The sequence below is a fragment of the Desmodus rotundus genome, chromosome 2, assembly GCF_022682495.2.
Source record: "Desmodus rotundus isolate HL8 chromosome 2, HLdesRot8A.1, whole genome shotgun sequence".
NCBI lineage: Eukaryota > Metazoa > Chordata > Mammalia > Chiroptera > Phyllostomidae > Desmodus > Desmodus rotundus.
Genome location: NC_071388.1, coordinates 181366842 through 181381390, shown reverse-complemented (window position 1 = coordinate 181381390; position 14549 = coordinate 181366842). Strand labels below are relative to the sequence as shown.

The 14549-nt window shown below is 39.7% G+C and overlaps 1 protein-coding gene across 7 annotated transcripts in view; it reads right to left on the bottom strand.

The window, feature by feature from the left end:
* The window catches only part of NIF3L1 (NGG1 interacting factor 3 like 1), a 35463-nt gene that overhangs the window by 14713 nt on the left and 6201 nt on the right, over nucleotides 1-14549 (bottom strand). For 4 of the 7 annotated variants that reach the window (XM_024563749.4, XM_024563750.3, XM_045198036.3 and 1 more), the window contains 3 exons: nucleotides 13037-13175; nucleotides 11331-11414; nucleotides 80-5317 (listed from right to left, as the gene is read on the bottom strand). In XM_024563749.4, coding sequence (XP_024419517.2) covers nucleotides 5133-5317; nucleotides 11331-11414; nucleotides 13037-13175 — 408 coding nt within the window. In that variant the 3' untranslated portion in view covers nucleotides 80-5132. Of the gene's footprint in view, nucleotides 1-79; nucleotides 5318-11330; nucleotides 11415-13036; nucleotides 13176-14549 lie in introns of those variants that run through there. The other 3 variants (XM_045198038.3, XM_045198037.2, XM_071220685.1) reach the window with 2 other exon arrangements.

The window sequence follows — 14549 nt, the reverse complement described above, 5'->3', positions numbered from 1 at the left end:
TAAATTTGTATACTAAAGGTTTAGTGTTAAATACAATAATTAAAATATTTAAGAATTTTGTACATGATTAACCCTAAAATATTTTAAATTGTGCCAAAGGCTATTCAATGAAAAGCAGTTTCTTTCCTATTCCTGATCCAGTCCCATCGGCAACCAGTGATAGTTTCATCTTCCAGAGGTACTTTATGCACATGTAAGGGGTTTTGACTATATTTTTTCCTTTTAAAAATAGAAATGTTAGCATATTCTTGCTGGTTTGCACCTTGCTTTTTTTTTTGCTTAATATATGTAGTTTATAAATACAGTATAAAAAAGTATACAAAATCTTTAATGACTTAATGTGCAAACTTTACATTTGCCCTTAAATATCTACTAATCTATTTATTTTTGTGCCTATACTTTTTGCAAGCAGTATGTGTCCATAGTCTTTACTATTAATAAAAAGCCAATTTGGGTAGAATCTTACATTTATAGTATTTTTTTTTAACTAAAAACATCTTGAAATTCCTCAAAAATTTTGAGTGCGTCTTACAAATCTGATGAAGATTTTGGTAGAATACATGCTCTTCATTAACTTTTTCAGTGTCAATGTGCCTTAGCCTCTATCAGAGTTTGACTGCGAAGCTTCCAATTTTTGCTATTATTTGCTTTTGACACGATTGAACAGACCTAAAACCTTAAAAGATTTTTCTGGCTGCTCTTAATAGTAAATAGGCCAAGAAAAAGGCACAGAGTATGTAACACATATTTACACCCTACAAAGTTGGCATAAGACTGAATTCCTTCATATATAAGATCACTGAGTTTGGGGAGTGGTTAATAGATTTTGCTTAAATTTAAAAAAAATTACTAAGAAAACTTTTAGGTGGGCCCCCAGTTTGACCCTGACACCAGCACACTGGCTTGGGAGTTGGCTTGCCCAGCTGTCAGCCCCACCTCCACTTCCAGGAAGTCATTATGTGACTAACACATTTTCATCAGATTTCCTCTGATTTTCTATGAAGTGTATGTGAGAAGTCGTGCACTGCCAAGAAATGTGGAATTAAGTTCTAGCCTCAAGCTGTTTTCTTGATCTATGAGAATGAAATGAAGGGGGAAAGCTGCCAGCACATCATGCCTGTCTGAAACTTCAAAATTTTCAGCTTGCAAACGAGATGCTGAACAATCAAATAATCCATGTCACAAGAGTTACCTGGAACAAGTGTCCCTCAGAAAGCTAGTGTTTTTAAGATTTTATTTATTTTTAGAGAGTGGGGAAAGGGAGGGAGGAACATCTATGCACACCCCCACCTGGGGGCCTGGCCCACAACCCAGGCATGTGCCCTGACTGGGAATCGACTGGTGACCCTTTAGTTTGCAGGCCCATGCTCAACCCACTGAGCTATGTTATTAAGTTTATGAGGTTACTTGTTGGGGCAGAGTTTGGCAAAACAATGGAACAAAGTGCATGGGAAGCAATCACTGATCCCGAGGAAGACCTGAGCAAACTAGATGAAAAGGAACTTGCCAAAAGGAAGAGCATGATGGATGAACTTTTTGAGAAAAATCAGAAGGACGGTTCAAATTCTGTTAATGACGTTGAAATTGAGTTCCCATAAGACGAACAACTGCAGTCCTGTGGCTGGGACAGAGTCAGCTGACAAGTTCTGATACCAAAGACAAATTTATTGGGCTAGCAGAAACTCCATGTTTACACAGAGAATATAGATTAGTTCTAGAAAAGTCTGTAAAAACCCCTACATGTCCATGTTGTGTCACATTTGGATTGACCATGTTCCTTTTCAGATCGGGTGCATTCAGGGTGGTATGGCTGTAGACCCATGTTCCTTTTCAAAACCAGGATATGTAGAGCATCTACTACATAGGTGCGTGAAGAATACAGGAAAAACAGAATATAGGAATCTGACTTTAAGAAGCTTACAATCTAATTGGAAGATAGGTCAAAAACTTTTGAAAAGCTAATTAACAGTATGAGGCAGTACAAAGATTAAAGCCAAATGCTTAATAAATGTGAAAGAAGGGCAGAGCCTACATTACTGTAGTCAGGGAAGACTTGTCTTTTAGTAGCTAGATGGAACTTTGTTCCTTGAAATGGCAGTATGTGAGTAGGACCTTATACAGCATTCCAGATGAGAGAAATGGGGAGTAAGGAGTGGGGGAAGAGATACGACTTAGGACAGTAAGCACACTGTAGTCCGATTAAGATTGGAGGGCACGCATGGTTACTAGGGGATTATCCTGTATGCACTATGTCTCCATATATACTTAACTCTGTTTTGTAAGTATTTAATTCTGGAGTAGAATACTCCTGGGAGTGCATGTTATTTCATGGGCAGCAGGGGACTTCTGCCCCTTTGTTATCAAGTACCAAAGACATTCCGAAACCCTGAACCTCTTCCCATAAATAAGAGGTTTGTTTGTAAAATGGGAATTCTACTTACAGTAAATGAACAATTGGCACTGCCCCCCGCCAAATGAAGAACACTTTTAGAAGTCTACATTTTTTCCTCAGCTAATTCAAGTGTGGAGCCAGCAGTATTGTTCAGAAAGTACTTTTCTGCATTCTAGGAGGTGAGATGACTTTCAGTTTGCTAGTCCTTAAAAATGGGAATAATATCTGTATCCTTGTATATAAGGAATTGAAAATGTTTACAAAGCACCTAGTAGAGTGGCACAAAATTAATATGGTATAAATAATCACTAGTATTATTTGAGAACCAATCATCTTTATATATTACTAACTACAGATCAGTTACCTAAGAAACACTAAAACAAGTTATATAAATGATGATTGTGTATATTAAATAAAACCAAACTTCATCCTGATAAATCTGATTCTGAAATTTAGGGGGAAGTTTACTAATCTAAAAATAAGAATACACATACAGACCATAACACCTCCTAGAGGTTACTACCTAGAAATGAGTGTCACAATTCCAAATTTTTTAAGTATATTTTAACAGACCACAGGCAGAGGGGCCTAAAATGACACATCCCATTATAATTAAGCTAAGGAGAGGATTACTTGAGCTACTTCCCAAGAATGTTAATAGATTTTAGTCATCCTTGACTAGAGTTTGTAGTTTCCCCCCCAATTTTGTTATCCCCCTCTTCCTTGCACCCTACCCTACAGCATTTCCCCCAGCCACTTAGTTCATGTCCGTTGGTTGTATATATGTTCTTTGGCTTCTCCATTTCCTATACTATTCTTAATCTCCCCCTATTTTGTGCCTACCTATTATGCTTCTTATTCCCTATACCTTTTCCACCCATTCTCCCTCTCCCCTTCCCCACTGATAATCCTCCATTTCTGTGATTCTGTTCCTGTTCTAGTTTGCCTAGTTTTTGTTTTTTAGGTTCAGTTGTTGATATGTGCTTGTTGTCATTTTACTGTTCATATTTTTGATCTTCTATTTCTTAGATAAGTCCCTTTAACATTTCATATAGTAAGGGCTTGGTGATGATAATCTTTAACTTGACCTTATCTGGGAAGCACTTATCTGCCCTCTCATTCTAAATGATAGCTTTGCTGGATAGAGTAATGTTGAATGTAGGTCGTTGCCTTTCATGACTTTGAATACTTCTTTCCAGCCCCTTGCCTGTAAGGTTTCTTTTGAGAAATCAGCTGATTTCAGCCTTATGGGAACTCCTTTCTGGGTAACACTCTCCTTTCCTCTTGCTGCTTTTAAGATTCTCTCCTTATCTTTAATCCTGGGTAACAATGATGGTGTGTCTTGGTGTGTTTTTTCTTGGATCCAATTTCTTTGGGAGTCTCTGGGCTTCCTGGAAGTCTATTTCCTTTGCCAGGTTGGAGACATTTTCCTTCATTATTTGTTCAAATAAGTTTTCAATTTGTTGTTCTTCTTCTTCTCCTTCTGGCACTCCTATGATTCAGATGTTGGAACGTTTAAAGTTGTCCCAGAGCTTTCTCAGCCTCTCATTCTTTTGAATTCTTGTTTCTTCATTCTGTTTTGGTTAGATGTTTATGTCTTCATTTTGTTTCAAATCCTTGTGTTGAGTCCCAGTTCACTTCACTTTTGGTTCCCTGTATATTTTCCTTTATTTCACTTTGTATAGCCTTCATTTTGTGACCAAGCCCAATCATTTCTGTGAGCATCCTGATTACCAGTGTTTTGAATTCTGCATCAAATAGGTTGGCTATCTCCTTGTCACTTAGTTCTTTTTCTGGAGTTTTGATCTGTTCTTTCATTTGGGCCATATTTCTTTGACTTGGCACACCTGTTATGTTGTAAGGGGTGGAGCCTTAGGTATTCACCAGGTATTCTTAGGCAACCCTCTTTGCTGCATTATGGTGCTGTGAGGAGTCAGAGAGGGAACAATGCCACTTGCTGGTTCTGCTCTAGCCCTACTTTCTGTCACTTCCTACAAGTGGATTGTGGCCTTTCAGATGCTGATTCGCACATGGGTGGGTTTGTGTACATTCTAGGATCCTGTGGGTCTCTCCCATGATCCTGAGAGTTTCTCCCAATGCTACAACTACCACAGATTTTCACATCCAGATGTTTTGAGTCTTTAGTTTCCCAGGCTGAAACCGTGGGTTTTGTGGTCTGTCTCCATCCCAATGGTTCTTCCCAGCTTATTGGCCCACAAATGTGGGACCAACTGGTCCCCCAGCTACCTCCCTGGCTGGGCATCCTCTCCACTCCAGCTGCCCATCTCTGACCCTTCTACCAGTGTGGATGAATGTTTCTTTAATTCCTTGGTTGTTGGACTCCCATGAAGTTTGAATATCTGGTAGTTCTGGTTGTTTTTTGTTTTTAAATTTGTTGTTGTTGTTGTTCTTTTGGTTGTGAAAGGAAGTGAAGTGAAGCATTTCTACCTATGTCTCCATCGTGGCTGTAACTCCTGGGCTGCTTTCTCCAAATCCCTGGCAGATCAGTACATGAGAACAGATCCTTTATTTTGTTCTTTATAATGAATATTTGTACTTTAATGACAGTTACATTACAGTTTTTACCCTAAAAACTATAGAACATTTGGTGAAGATAAACAAACCAGAAATGACGATACATATTCTAAAATGTTCTTCTAGAAGGATACAAACTACTGATTTGTGTTGTGCATTCGAATTAGAAGATGATTTGTAGATTGTCATTCTGTTCCTGTATGCATTATACCACCTGAAGAGGGTCCCTGTCTATTTCTGACAGGATAATATTAATCTTATTCTCCAAATGAGCACTCAGCATATCTTGAAGATCAGAAAGAAAGCCTCGTTCAGTGTTGCTATGTTCACAGAGGATAACATTTATTCCTTGGGAAGCAGCATCTAAAATGTCATGATGGGACATCTCACCTGCCAGCAAAGGAAAGAGCAAATACTTAAACATTAAGACATAGAGTCTGTGGGATGCTGAATCATTACAGCAGAAAGACTAAGTTTTCATTCTGTGTGAAGCAAATGTAATACAGCAGAACTTCACATATAAACGTAGAAAGTTATATACGGTTTCTTACATGTCCTTCAATTTAAAAAAGACCATTCTGAGAATTCTAAATTCTTTCTCCTTGGCAGACACAAGACCGGTATCCAAATTTGCATATCCAACAGTATCTAATACTGCCAGAACTAGACCTATAAGAACACCCACTCAAATTGTTTCTACAATACAACAGATGACCTGATAAATAAAATGGGGCTTTCAGAAAGTTTCTTTTTTATGTAATATTAAATAACAAATACTTCAAGAAAATCCTAGGCATACTTTCCAGAAGACTCCTTTATGCTTTGTGAGCACCAAAATTTTTAGCATCAACACTAGTCTACTTCATAAGGATGAAATGAGCTTCATGTTATTTCTAAATTAAAAGTGGTATTCTCCTTTGATGCAGGCAAAATTCCTGGAAATCTGTTACTGCTGGGAAAGCATCTCATTTTTTGCAAAAAGGTTTTGGGAAAACTCAAATGTTTTGAATTTTTAAAAACACTATTTATGAATCAGATGACTTCTAATTTAAGAGCAAAAATATTTTGTGTGAAATCTGGCTTGTTCATAAAAAGCATAATTTTAAAATATATATAGAAATACAAAGGCATAAAAAATAAGGGAAGAAGGTTCTTAGAAAAAAGGGTTTTCCCCCAGAAAATAAATTTTAAAAAATCCTCACCCAAGGATATTTTCTGTTGATTTCAGAGTGGAAGTGAGGGAGAGAGAAATATCAATATGAGAGAAACATCGATCCGTTGCCTCCCATATGCACCGTGACCAGGATGAACCTGCAACCTTCTGGTGTACAGAACAATGATCCAACTAACCCAACTGGCCAGGCCACCGCACCCCCGAAATTTTTAATTGCCCACATTTCTACGCCCCCATATATGTCATTTCATTATAAGGAATATTTTTTATTCAAGCACCTTTTCAGACACCTTAATGTATAATAAATAGTAAAGTAAAAGGAGACAAAGACACCAAGGTGGCCCAGTTAGAAGCCATGCTTTAGGAAAGGCAAGTTGGCTGCCTGAGATTATTATAAATGCACAGGCTGCAGAAGGCAAGAAAGTGGGAAAATCCATGAAGACCCTACAGTAATAGCTGAAATCAAAAGCAAAGGAAAGAAATGCTTGGCGCAGCTGTGGGAAAGAAGGCAAATGAGAATTTATGAAGCACCTGCAAGAAGCAAGTTCCCCATCTCCTGGTCTTTCTAGGATATTATCCTTAACAACCTAATTCCAGGTCAAGCTCAACGGAAGGGTGATGAACAGCAGCAGAGGCCTATATTTGTACATTTGGTCTTCTGACTGGTGCTTCTCATTCCTGGAGTTATATTTGAAGTGATGCTTCATAGATCATAGGCATCTAAAGTCAGGCAGGTATGAAGATATTTTCTATTTCCCCAAGTAAACAGGAAGGACATCTCAACATTTTGGAACTGTGTGAATTTATCTGATGCACACACTGCTTTATAATTTAAAAAACGTTTAAAAAGCCATTATTTACGAGGAAACAATCAGACATCTCAAATTGAGAAATATATACCAAAGCAAAAGGCCTACACACTTCAAAAACGTCAATGCTCTGAAGACAAAGCTAAGGAACTATTCCAGATACAGTGTGTGATCATGGATTGTATGTTGATCAGAAAAAGAAATGCTACAAATTTTGATCAGTTAGCAAAATCCGAATATAAAGTGTATATTAATTGTTTTAATAATGTTAAACTCCTGAATTTTTTAAAAAAGATTTTATTTATTTATTTTTAGAGAGGGGTTGAAGGGAGGGAGAATGAGAGGGAGAGAAATATTGATTGGTTGCCTCTTGCAGGCCCCCAATTGGGTACCTGGCCTGCAACCCAGGAATGTGTCCGGGAATAGAACCTGCAACCTTCTAGTTTGTAGGCCGGTGCTCAACCCACCGAGCCACACCAACCAGGGATTAAATTCCTGAATTTGATCACTGTTCCATGGGCATGTAAGACAATGTCCTTGTTCTTAGGAGATATATGCTGTATTATTTAAGAGTAAAATGTCATCATATCTGCAATTTATTACAAAAATAGTTTCAGGAGGAAGTATATAAATATACATTTATACACAAATATATAATATGTACAGAGAGAGAGAGAATGTACAAACATGGCAAAATATACCCATTAGTAATCTAGGTGAAGGGCATACGTGAGTTCATTGTACTATTCCTGCAGCTGTTCTAAAGCTCTTAATTTTCTTTAAAGTAAAATGTTACAATTAGTCACACACCACGCTATAAATTATTCTGTCAAATTGCCTACACATTAAAAGTTTATTTCAATTTGGTACAAGATTGAGGACTTAAAAAATGTTACATCGTCAGAGATAGAAAAGAAAGCAGATAATGGTTGTGTATATTTTCAATGGGTTAAGAGCAATTACATCAGGCTTGCTCAGATGCTGCACGTCTATACTTCTGGATGTGACAATATTTCAAGTATATCAGCCTTTGTGAGAGGGTGTGCTACATAGTAAGTCATGGGAGGCAGGAGAGGCATAGTAATGAAGAGGCACAGAAGTACCCAGGGAATGGCCAGAGGGTTAAGACCCTAGAGTCTTGATTCTAGAAGTGGGAGAAGAGATCTTTAACTCCCTCTCCTAACACTAAGGAGGAGTAGAGGTGGAAAAGCAGCTGGTAGCAGCCAAGTATACAAAGTGCCTCCAAAACCTTTGGAGGAATGATGAGCCATGTTACAAGTCGGTTTACAGACGGGACGCCAAACAGTGCTGTCCAACAGAAATGCAATAGGAGGTTAAGGACAGAGTGACAGGGATTGGAGAGGAAGGCATGGCCATCAGGGGCAAGAGTCAGAGAGTGGCAGAAAAATCTTCTAGGAGGTTTCTTTGAGCTTATCTCTAGAAGTACAACGAAAGGGGCAAGAAAAAGGTATTCTAGCAAGAGAGAAATGGCATAAGTGAAGGCTGCACGAAAGAAAATGAAACATTCAGGCTTCACGAGGACAGATGACAGAAATCACCGAAGGTTTTTTAGCCAGAATATTATACACGATCAAATCTGTACTTTTGAAAGTTAATTTTGGAGATTTCTGGTCAAGATGTTGGCATAGGTAAACATGGTTCCTCTCCTTACATAACCACATCAAACTTACAACGAAACTATAGAACCACCACCATTTAGAACCATGAGAAACTGAACTGAATGGAAGTCCTACAACTACAGAGTTAGAAAAGAAACTATACTGTGGCTGGTAGGAGGGGCAGAGACACAGAATGGGCTGGTCCCACACACGCATGTGGCAGATAAAAATAGGAAGGGATATTTAAGGAGCAAAGGGTCCCAGCCCAACACCAGGCCACCCAGCCCAGGGATCCAGTGTCAGGAAGAGAAGTCGCCGTAACTTCTGGCTGCAAAAACCAGTGGGGATTGAGGCTGTGGAAGACAGACACTATGGACTCCCTGGCAGTTCCTCTTAAAGGGCCCATGCACAGACTTACTCAGAATAACTCCCTCTGAGCTTCAGCACTGTGGCAACAGATTGAAAACATCTGAGATATACAGGGAGGAAATGAATTGTCTGGCATCAGGGCAAGAGCTGGGAGGGCAGCTTTCTCCCAGACAGAAGTGCTGGCAGAGGCCACGGTTCATTTTCTGAGCCTCCCACCACAAAGTCACAGAGCTGACTGGTGGGCAACATGTCTGAGACTCCATCAACCTGGCTCACACTGCTTGTCCCACTCTGGTGATTCCCTGAGGCACTGCCCCACCCAACTTTTGGGCCTACCCAAGCTGCTTCCAGTGGCCTTCCCATATGAATGGCTTGTCTTCACCCACGCTTCAGATTTTCCTTAATTATCTCAAACAAGCAGCATCTGGCTTCAGTGAGCCCCCATACCTCTTGCTAAGTTGCCCCAAGCCCACCACTAGCAGTGGCCAGCCATGGTTCATACCTTGGCCTTGCCCAGGGAACTCCAAGCCCAATACCAGTAGCAGCTTCTGCAGACTGCTTTGTAGCTTATGCTGTGTGACCCTGGGCAGAACAAAGGCGGTGGCTAACCTTGGACGTGCCAACATCAATCAAGACTCAACTAAAACAGGAGGGTATACACAGCCCACATGGTATGCACACGTTAAATACCCTAATACAGGAGGCTATGCCACTGGATCATACAGGACACCTACTATATTAGGCCATTCTACCAAGCCTGGGAGACATAGCAGCTCTACCTAGTATTTACACAGAAACAAACACAGGGAGGCTGTCAAAATGAGGAAACAAAGAAACATGGCTCAAATGAAGGAACAGAACAAAATTCTAGAAAAAGAACTAAACAAACTGTAGACAAGCAAGCTACTAGATGCAGAGTTTAAAACACTAGCTTTAAGGATGTCCAAGGAACTTAATGAGGATCTCAGTAGCATAAAAAAGATCCAGTCAGAAACAAAGGATACAGTAATTGAAACAAAGAACAATTTACAGGGAAACAACAGTAGAGTAGATGAAGCTGAGAATCAAATCAATGGTTTGGAACATAAGGAAGCAAAGAACCACCACTAAGAACAACAAGAAGAAAAAAGAATTTACAAAAACAAGGATAGTGTAAGCAGCCCGTGGGACAATTTCAAGAGATCCAACATTCACATCATAGGGGTGCCAGAAGGAGAAAAGAGCCGGAAACTGGAAATCTATTTGAAAAAATAATGAAAGAAAACTTCCCTAATTTGGTGAGGGAAATACACATGCAAGTTCAGAAAGTACAGAGTCCCAATTATGAGGGATATAAAGAGGCCCACTCCAAGACATGTCATAATTAAAATGCCAAAACTTAAAGATAAAAGAGAAAATCTTAAAGGCAGCAAGAGAAAAGCAGTTAGCTACCTACAGGGAAATTCCCATAAGACTGTCAGCTGATTTCTTAAAAGAAACTTTGCAGGCTAGAATAGATTGGCAAGAAATATTCAAAGTCATGAAAAGCAGGGACCTACAGCCAAGACTGCTCTACCCAACAAAGTTATCATTTAGAATCAAAGGGCAGATAAAGAGGTTCCCAGACAAGAAAAAACTAAGGAGTTCATCATCACCAAACCACTATTATATGAAATGTTAAAGGGACTTTTTTAAGGAAAAGGTTGCCTGATAGGAGGGGGTTGTAAGGAAATGGGTGAAGAGGTGAGGGGATTAAGAAGTACAAATTGGTAGTTGCAGAATAACCATGGGGATCTAAAGTACAGTATAGGAAATGGAATAGCCAAATAATTTATATGCATGACCCACGGACATGAACAATGGTGTGGGGATTGTCTGAGGGAGTAGGGGTGCTGGGTGGAGGGGGGAAAATGGGGAAATATTGGGACAACTGTAATAGCATAATCAATAAAATATAATTTAAAAAAAGATAAATTTGGGGGAGTGTGTGGAAGATTAAGATTAGAGGTTTGATGGTGTTCTTCAAGTAGGAGATGATGCCTGGTTAGAGATAACAGGGAAGGTCCTAGAAAAATTTTGGAGCTAGAACTAATAGGAACTGATGATTGACTTAGGGTTGAGTAAGAGGCACCATTTTCTACCTAAGGCATAGAAAGGAACATGAAATCTGAGAGAAATGTTTTGGAAGAAGATGGGTTAAATAAATGCTAAACATCAGTATTTTTAAATATTCTAATAAACTGTTAAATGATTTTCCTCCCCTCCACAAAGAATATGGAATGTCTCCAATTTTGGTGTAGTTCCTATTTAGTTCGGATTCAAAAAGCATTTATTAGATTCATCTATATGCCAGGTGCTGCCCTAAAATTTGCTATTTTTTAACTTGTAAAAAGAAAACAAGGTTGGGAAAGGATACACAAAAGGGTAGAAAAAAGACCCAAAGGCTGTCCTACCTGTGAGGTAAAGGTCGGCTTCTGTCCCCTGCAGAACACTGCTCCCAGAACCAGCACACAGAGCCACAACTTTGACTTGGGATGCTTCAAGATAAAGGAAACAAGAGACCAGTACTTTGCAGTACCCCTTCATTTTAATGTTAAAATTTGCACCAAGAATCCTAACGCAGATTTCACTCCTGGTCTCATCACCAGTATATGAATTTTGCTTACTGAATTTTAAAAAGCAACAAAACATGTCTTCATATAGGCTAACAGATTATTCTTTGGTATTGTGTAGCTAACCCAAGGCAAGGTTATTATTCCCTTGGATGTATATGGCTGCACAAGCCCACGTAAGGCACTGCTGAATAATGCTAATAGTACAGCTCCAGACGTCACTGGCATAGTACTAGGTAAAGTAACCTCACCTAGGTCCCCAGGCAACAGGGAGAGGCAGGCACGTATTATGTCAATTCTCAGGTGAGGAAGCAGAGGAACTAAAAGGGCTAGTAAGAGGAATGCTACAAATGGATTTGATACATTGTTAAATACTGTATTTACTTTAAATAGAGCATCCTTAAAAGAGTGAAATAACACAAACTTTCAAGCAAAATCTAACAAGTATTTAGCTCTTATGTTTCCAGGATGGACACTTCATTAGTGGTCATCCTAGACTGCAATAGTGCTATTTCAAAGGACGGGCTCCGGAGTTGGATCAGAAGTCCAATACCACCTCTTCCATCTACTTTCTTTGGAAATTAATTATTATGAGTTATTTGATCCAACTATGGACTTTCGGATAAGTTGCTTAACTCTCTGAACGTCACTATTTTCACTGGTGCAATGGGAACACTAATACCTACAACAGGGCTAACAGCTAGAATTTGCCGCACTTAATGTGTACCAGTCACTGTGCCCTGTCACTTGGATTACGCACATCTACCTCGCTGAATTAGGTTTTTATTACTGATAGTTTTTACAGACATGGCTACCAGGACACAAAGGGGTTAAATAACTAGTCAAAATCATGCAGCAAATAGGACGGATAAATTTGAACCCAAGACACTCAGAATTCACACTCATGACCTCTGGTCTCCTTTGCCGTAGGAGCCCACATACTTCAGACACTCAGTACAGTGCTAGGCAAACTGCAGGGGTCCAACAAATGTCCTGTTCATTCCTTCTGTTCTCAAAAATAATGGGAAAAGACCAGACCGTGTCTACAACACTCAGGAACTGCAGTGAGTCAATTCGCTTAGTAGCACTGCAGTTTAAAATATCACCAGAAATGTAAAATGCCAAGATCTGCATGGCAATTAGATCTGCCATAATTTCCCAGCACATGGTAGGATGGTACTTCATGCCCAACTTGGGTTAGATTGGGCAATGTGACTAACTCTGGACTATGAGTTAAACAGAAGTTCACTTCTAGGCTACAATGATTAAGACTCTCCAAAACTTTCCCTCTGCAACAGCAACCAGCCTACAATGGGCATATTTCCCCTACTGATTTGAGATGAACAGTGTGATGGAGAAATAAATCTTGTCGAAGCCAATGAGATGTTTACCACAGCACGGCCTAGACTACCCTAACTGATAACAAACCAGTCAGTCATTCTTGTGACTGCTAACAGGCTTTCTTTCACTTACAGTAATAGTCAAGTGTTTCAGCTTTTGCCCAACATTAACAGTATGTATACTGGATAAATAAAAGAGACATTTACCTAAGGTTTTCCCTACCCCAAGAGCAAGGCGAATATGTGACAGTTTTAGGTGCTTTTTGATTCGCTCAATCATGGTTGCCAAGGAGACGGGTTCATCCAGTGTGCACAACCGCCCCATTCCAGTGTGCAGAAGCAGAGGCTGAGGAGAAAGAGAAGTTAGAAAAACTGTCCGTCATCAGTCCTAGAAAGCAAACCTATGGAACAGCAAGTGCTGAGATCAATGTAACATGCACACTGTGAGCTCACTGCTGCCAGCTCCAGGCTAACGTTTGTACCCAAATCTCACAAAAATACTCTCTGACTTCTAGGAGATCATAGTCTCCTGGTAAGGCTGATATTTAAATAAATAATAATAAACATGTTTAGATATAAGGCAGGTACTATTTTACGAGGGCACAAAGGAATTACAAAATAAATGAAATGGGTCTTGGGGGTGAGGATACTTGGAAAAAGTAGAATCAAAGGTTTTACAAGAACTTGAGTCTTGCAGACAGACAAGAAAGGAGTTGAAAGAGAAGTGACATCAAGGGCAGTATGGAAGGACAGGGAGAGGGTGAGAGGTGGAAAGGCATTCTAACCAGGGAACATGTACAAAGGTGTCAAAGTGTGAGGGAACACACCGAGGACAGATCCAAAAGCAGTATCACTGGTGTGCAGAGCAGGGGATGGTGACCGAGAAGCAGCTGGAGATGCGGGCCACGGCCAGTCTTGAAACGCTTTGTACACTAAGTCTGCATTGTCTCCTGTGTGTGCTCACTTAGTATATCACTCACATTCCAAGTGAGGGAATATTGAAAGTTTTCACTTCTGTGGTGGCAAAGTAAATAGAGAGGAGAAATGTTTCATAGATTTGGGTACAGAAACAGCAGGGCTTGGATTTATAGGGGCAGGGAGAGTTGTGGAAACTTGGAAAATAAGGTAAATGATGATGCCACTGATGAAGCAGAAAAAAGAAAAGTGAGGATAAGGTCAATATTTGTATGTATTTATTATTATTTGAAATATTTGTGGGATCTGTAAATGGAAAATGTCTATGAACATAGGAATCATCATACAAACGGCTGTTAAGTTAAAGGAGTGACTAAAAGGGTTCGGGCAGAGGGCATAAAGTGAGAGAACAAACCTATAACTCTATAACTGAGTCTCTATCCCTGAAGTCTACAGCTATGGTGTGAATGTTTCTGTTCTCCCAAAATTCATGTTGAAAACCTAACCCCAAAATGTATTAGGAGGGGAAGCCTTTGGGAGGTGCTTTAAATCATGAGGGTAAAACCCACACAAATGGAATTTGTGCATTATAAGAGAGTCTGGAGAGATCCCTAGTGCCCCCCAGCATGTGAGGACGTAAAAGGCATACCTATGAACTAGAAGTGGGCTCTCTCACCAGACACCACTCCAAACCTGCCAGTACCGTGATCTGGGACTTTTCAGTCTCCAGAACTGGGAGAAATAAATTTGTTTATAAGCTATCCAGTCTGTGGTATTTTGTTACAACAGCCCAATGAGGCAAGGA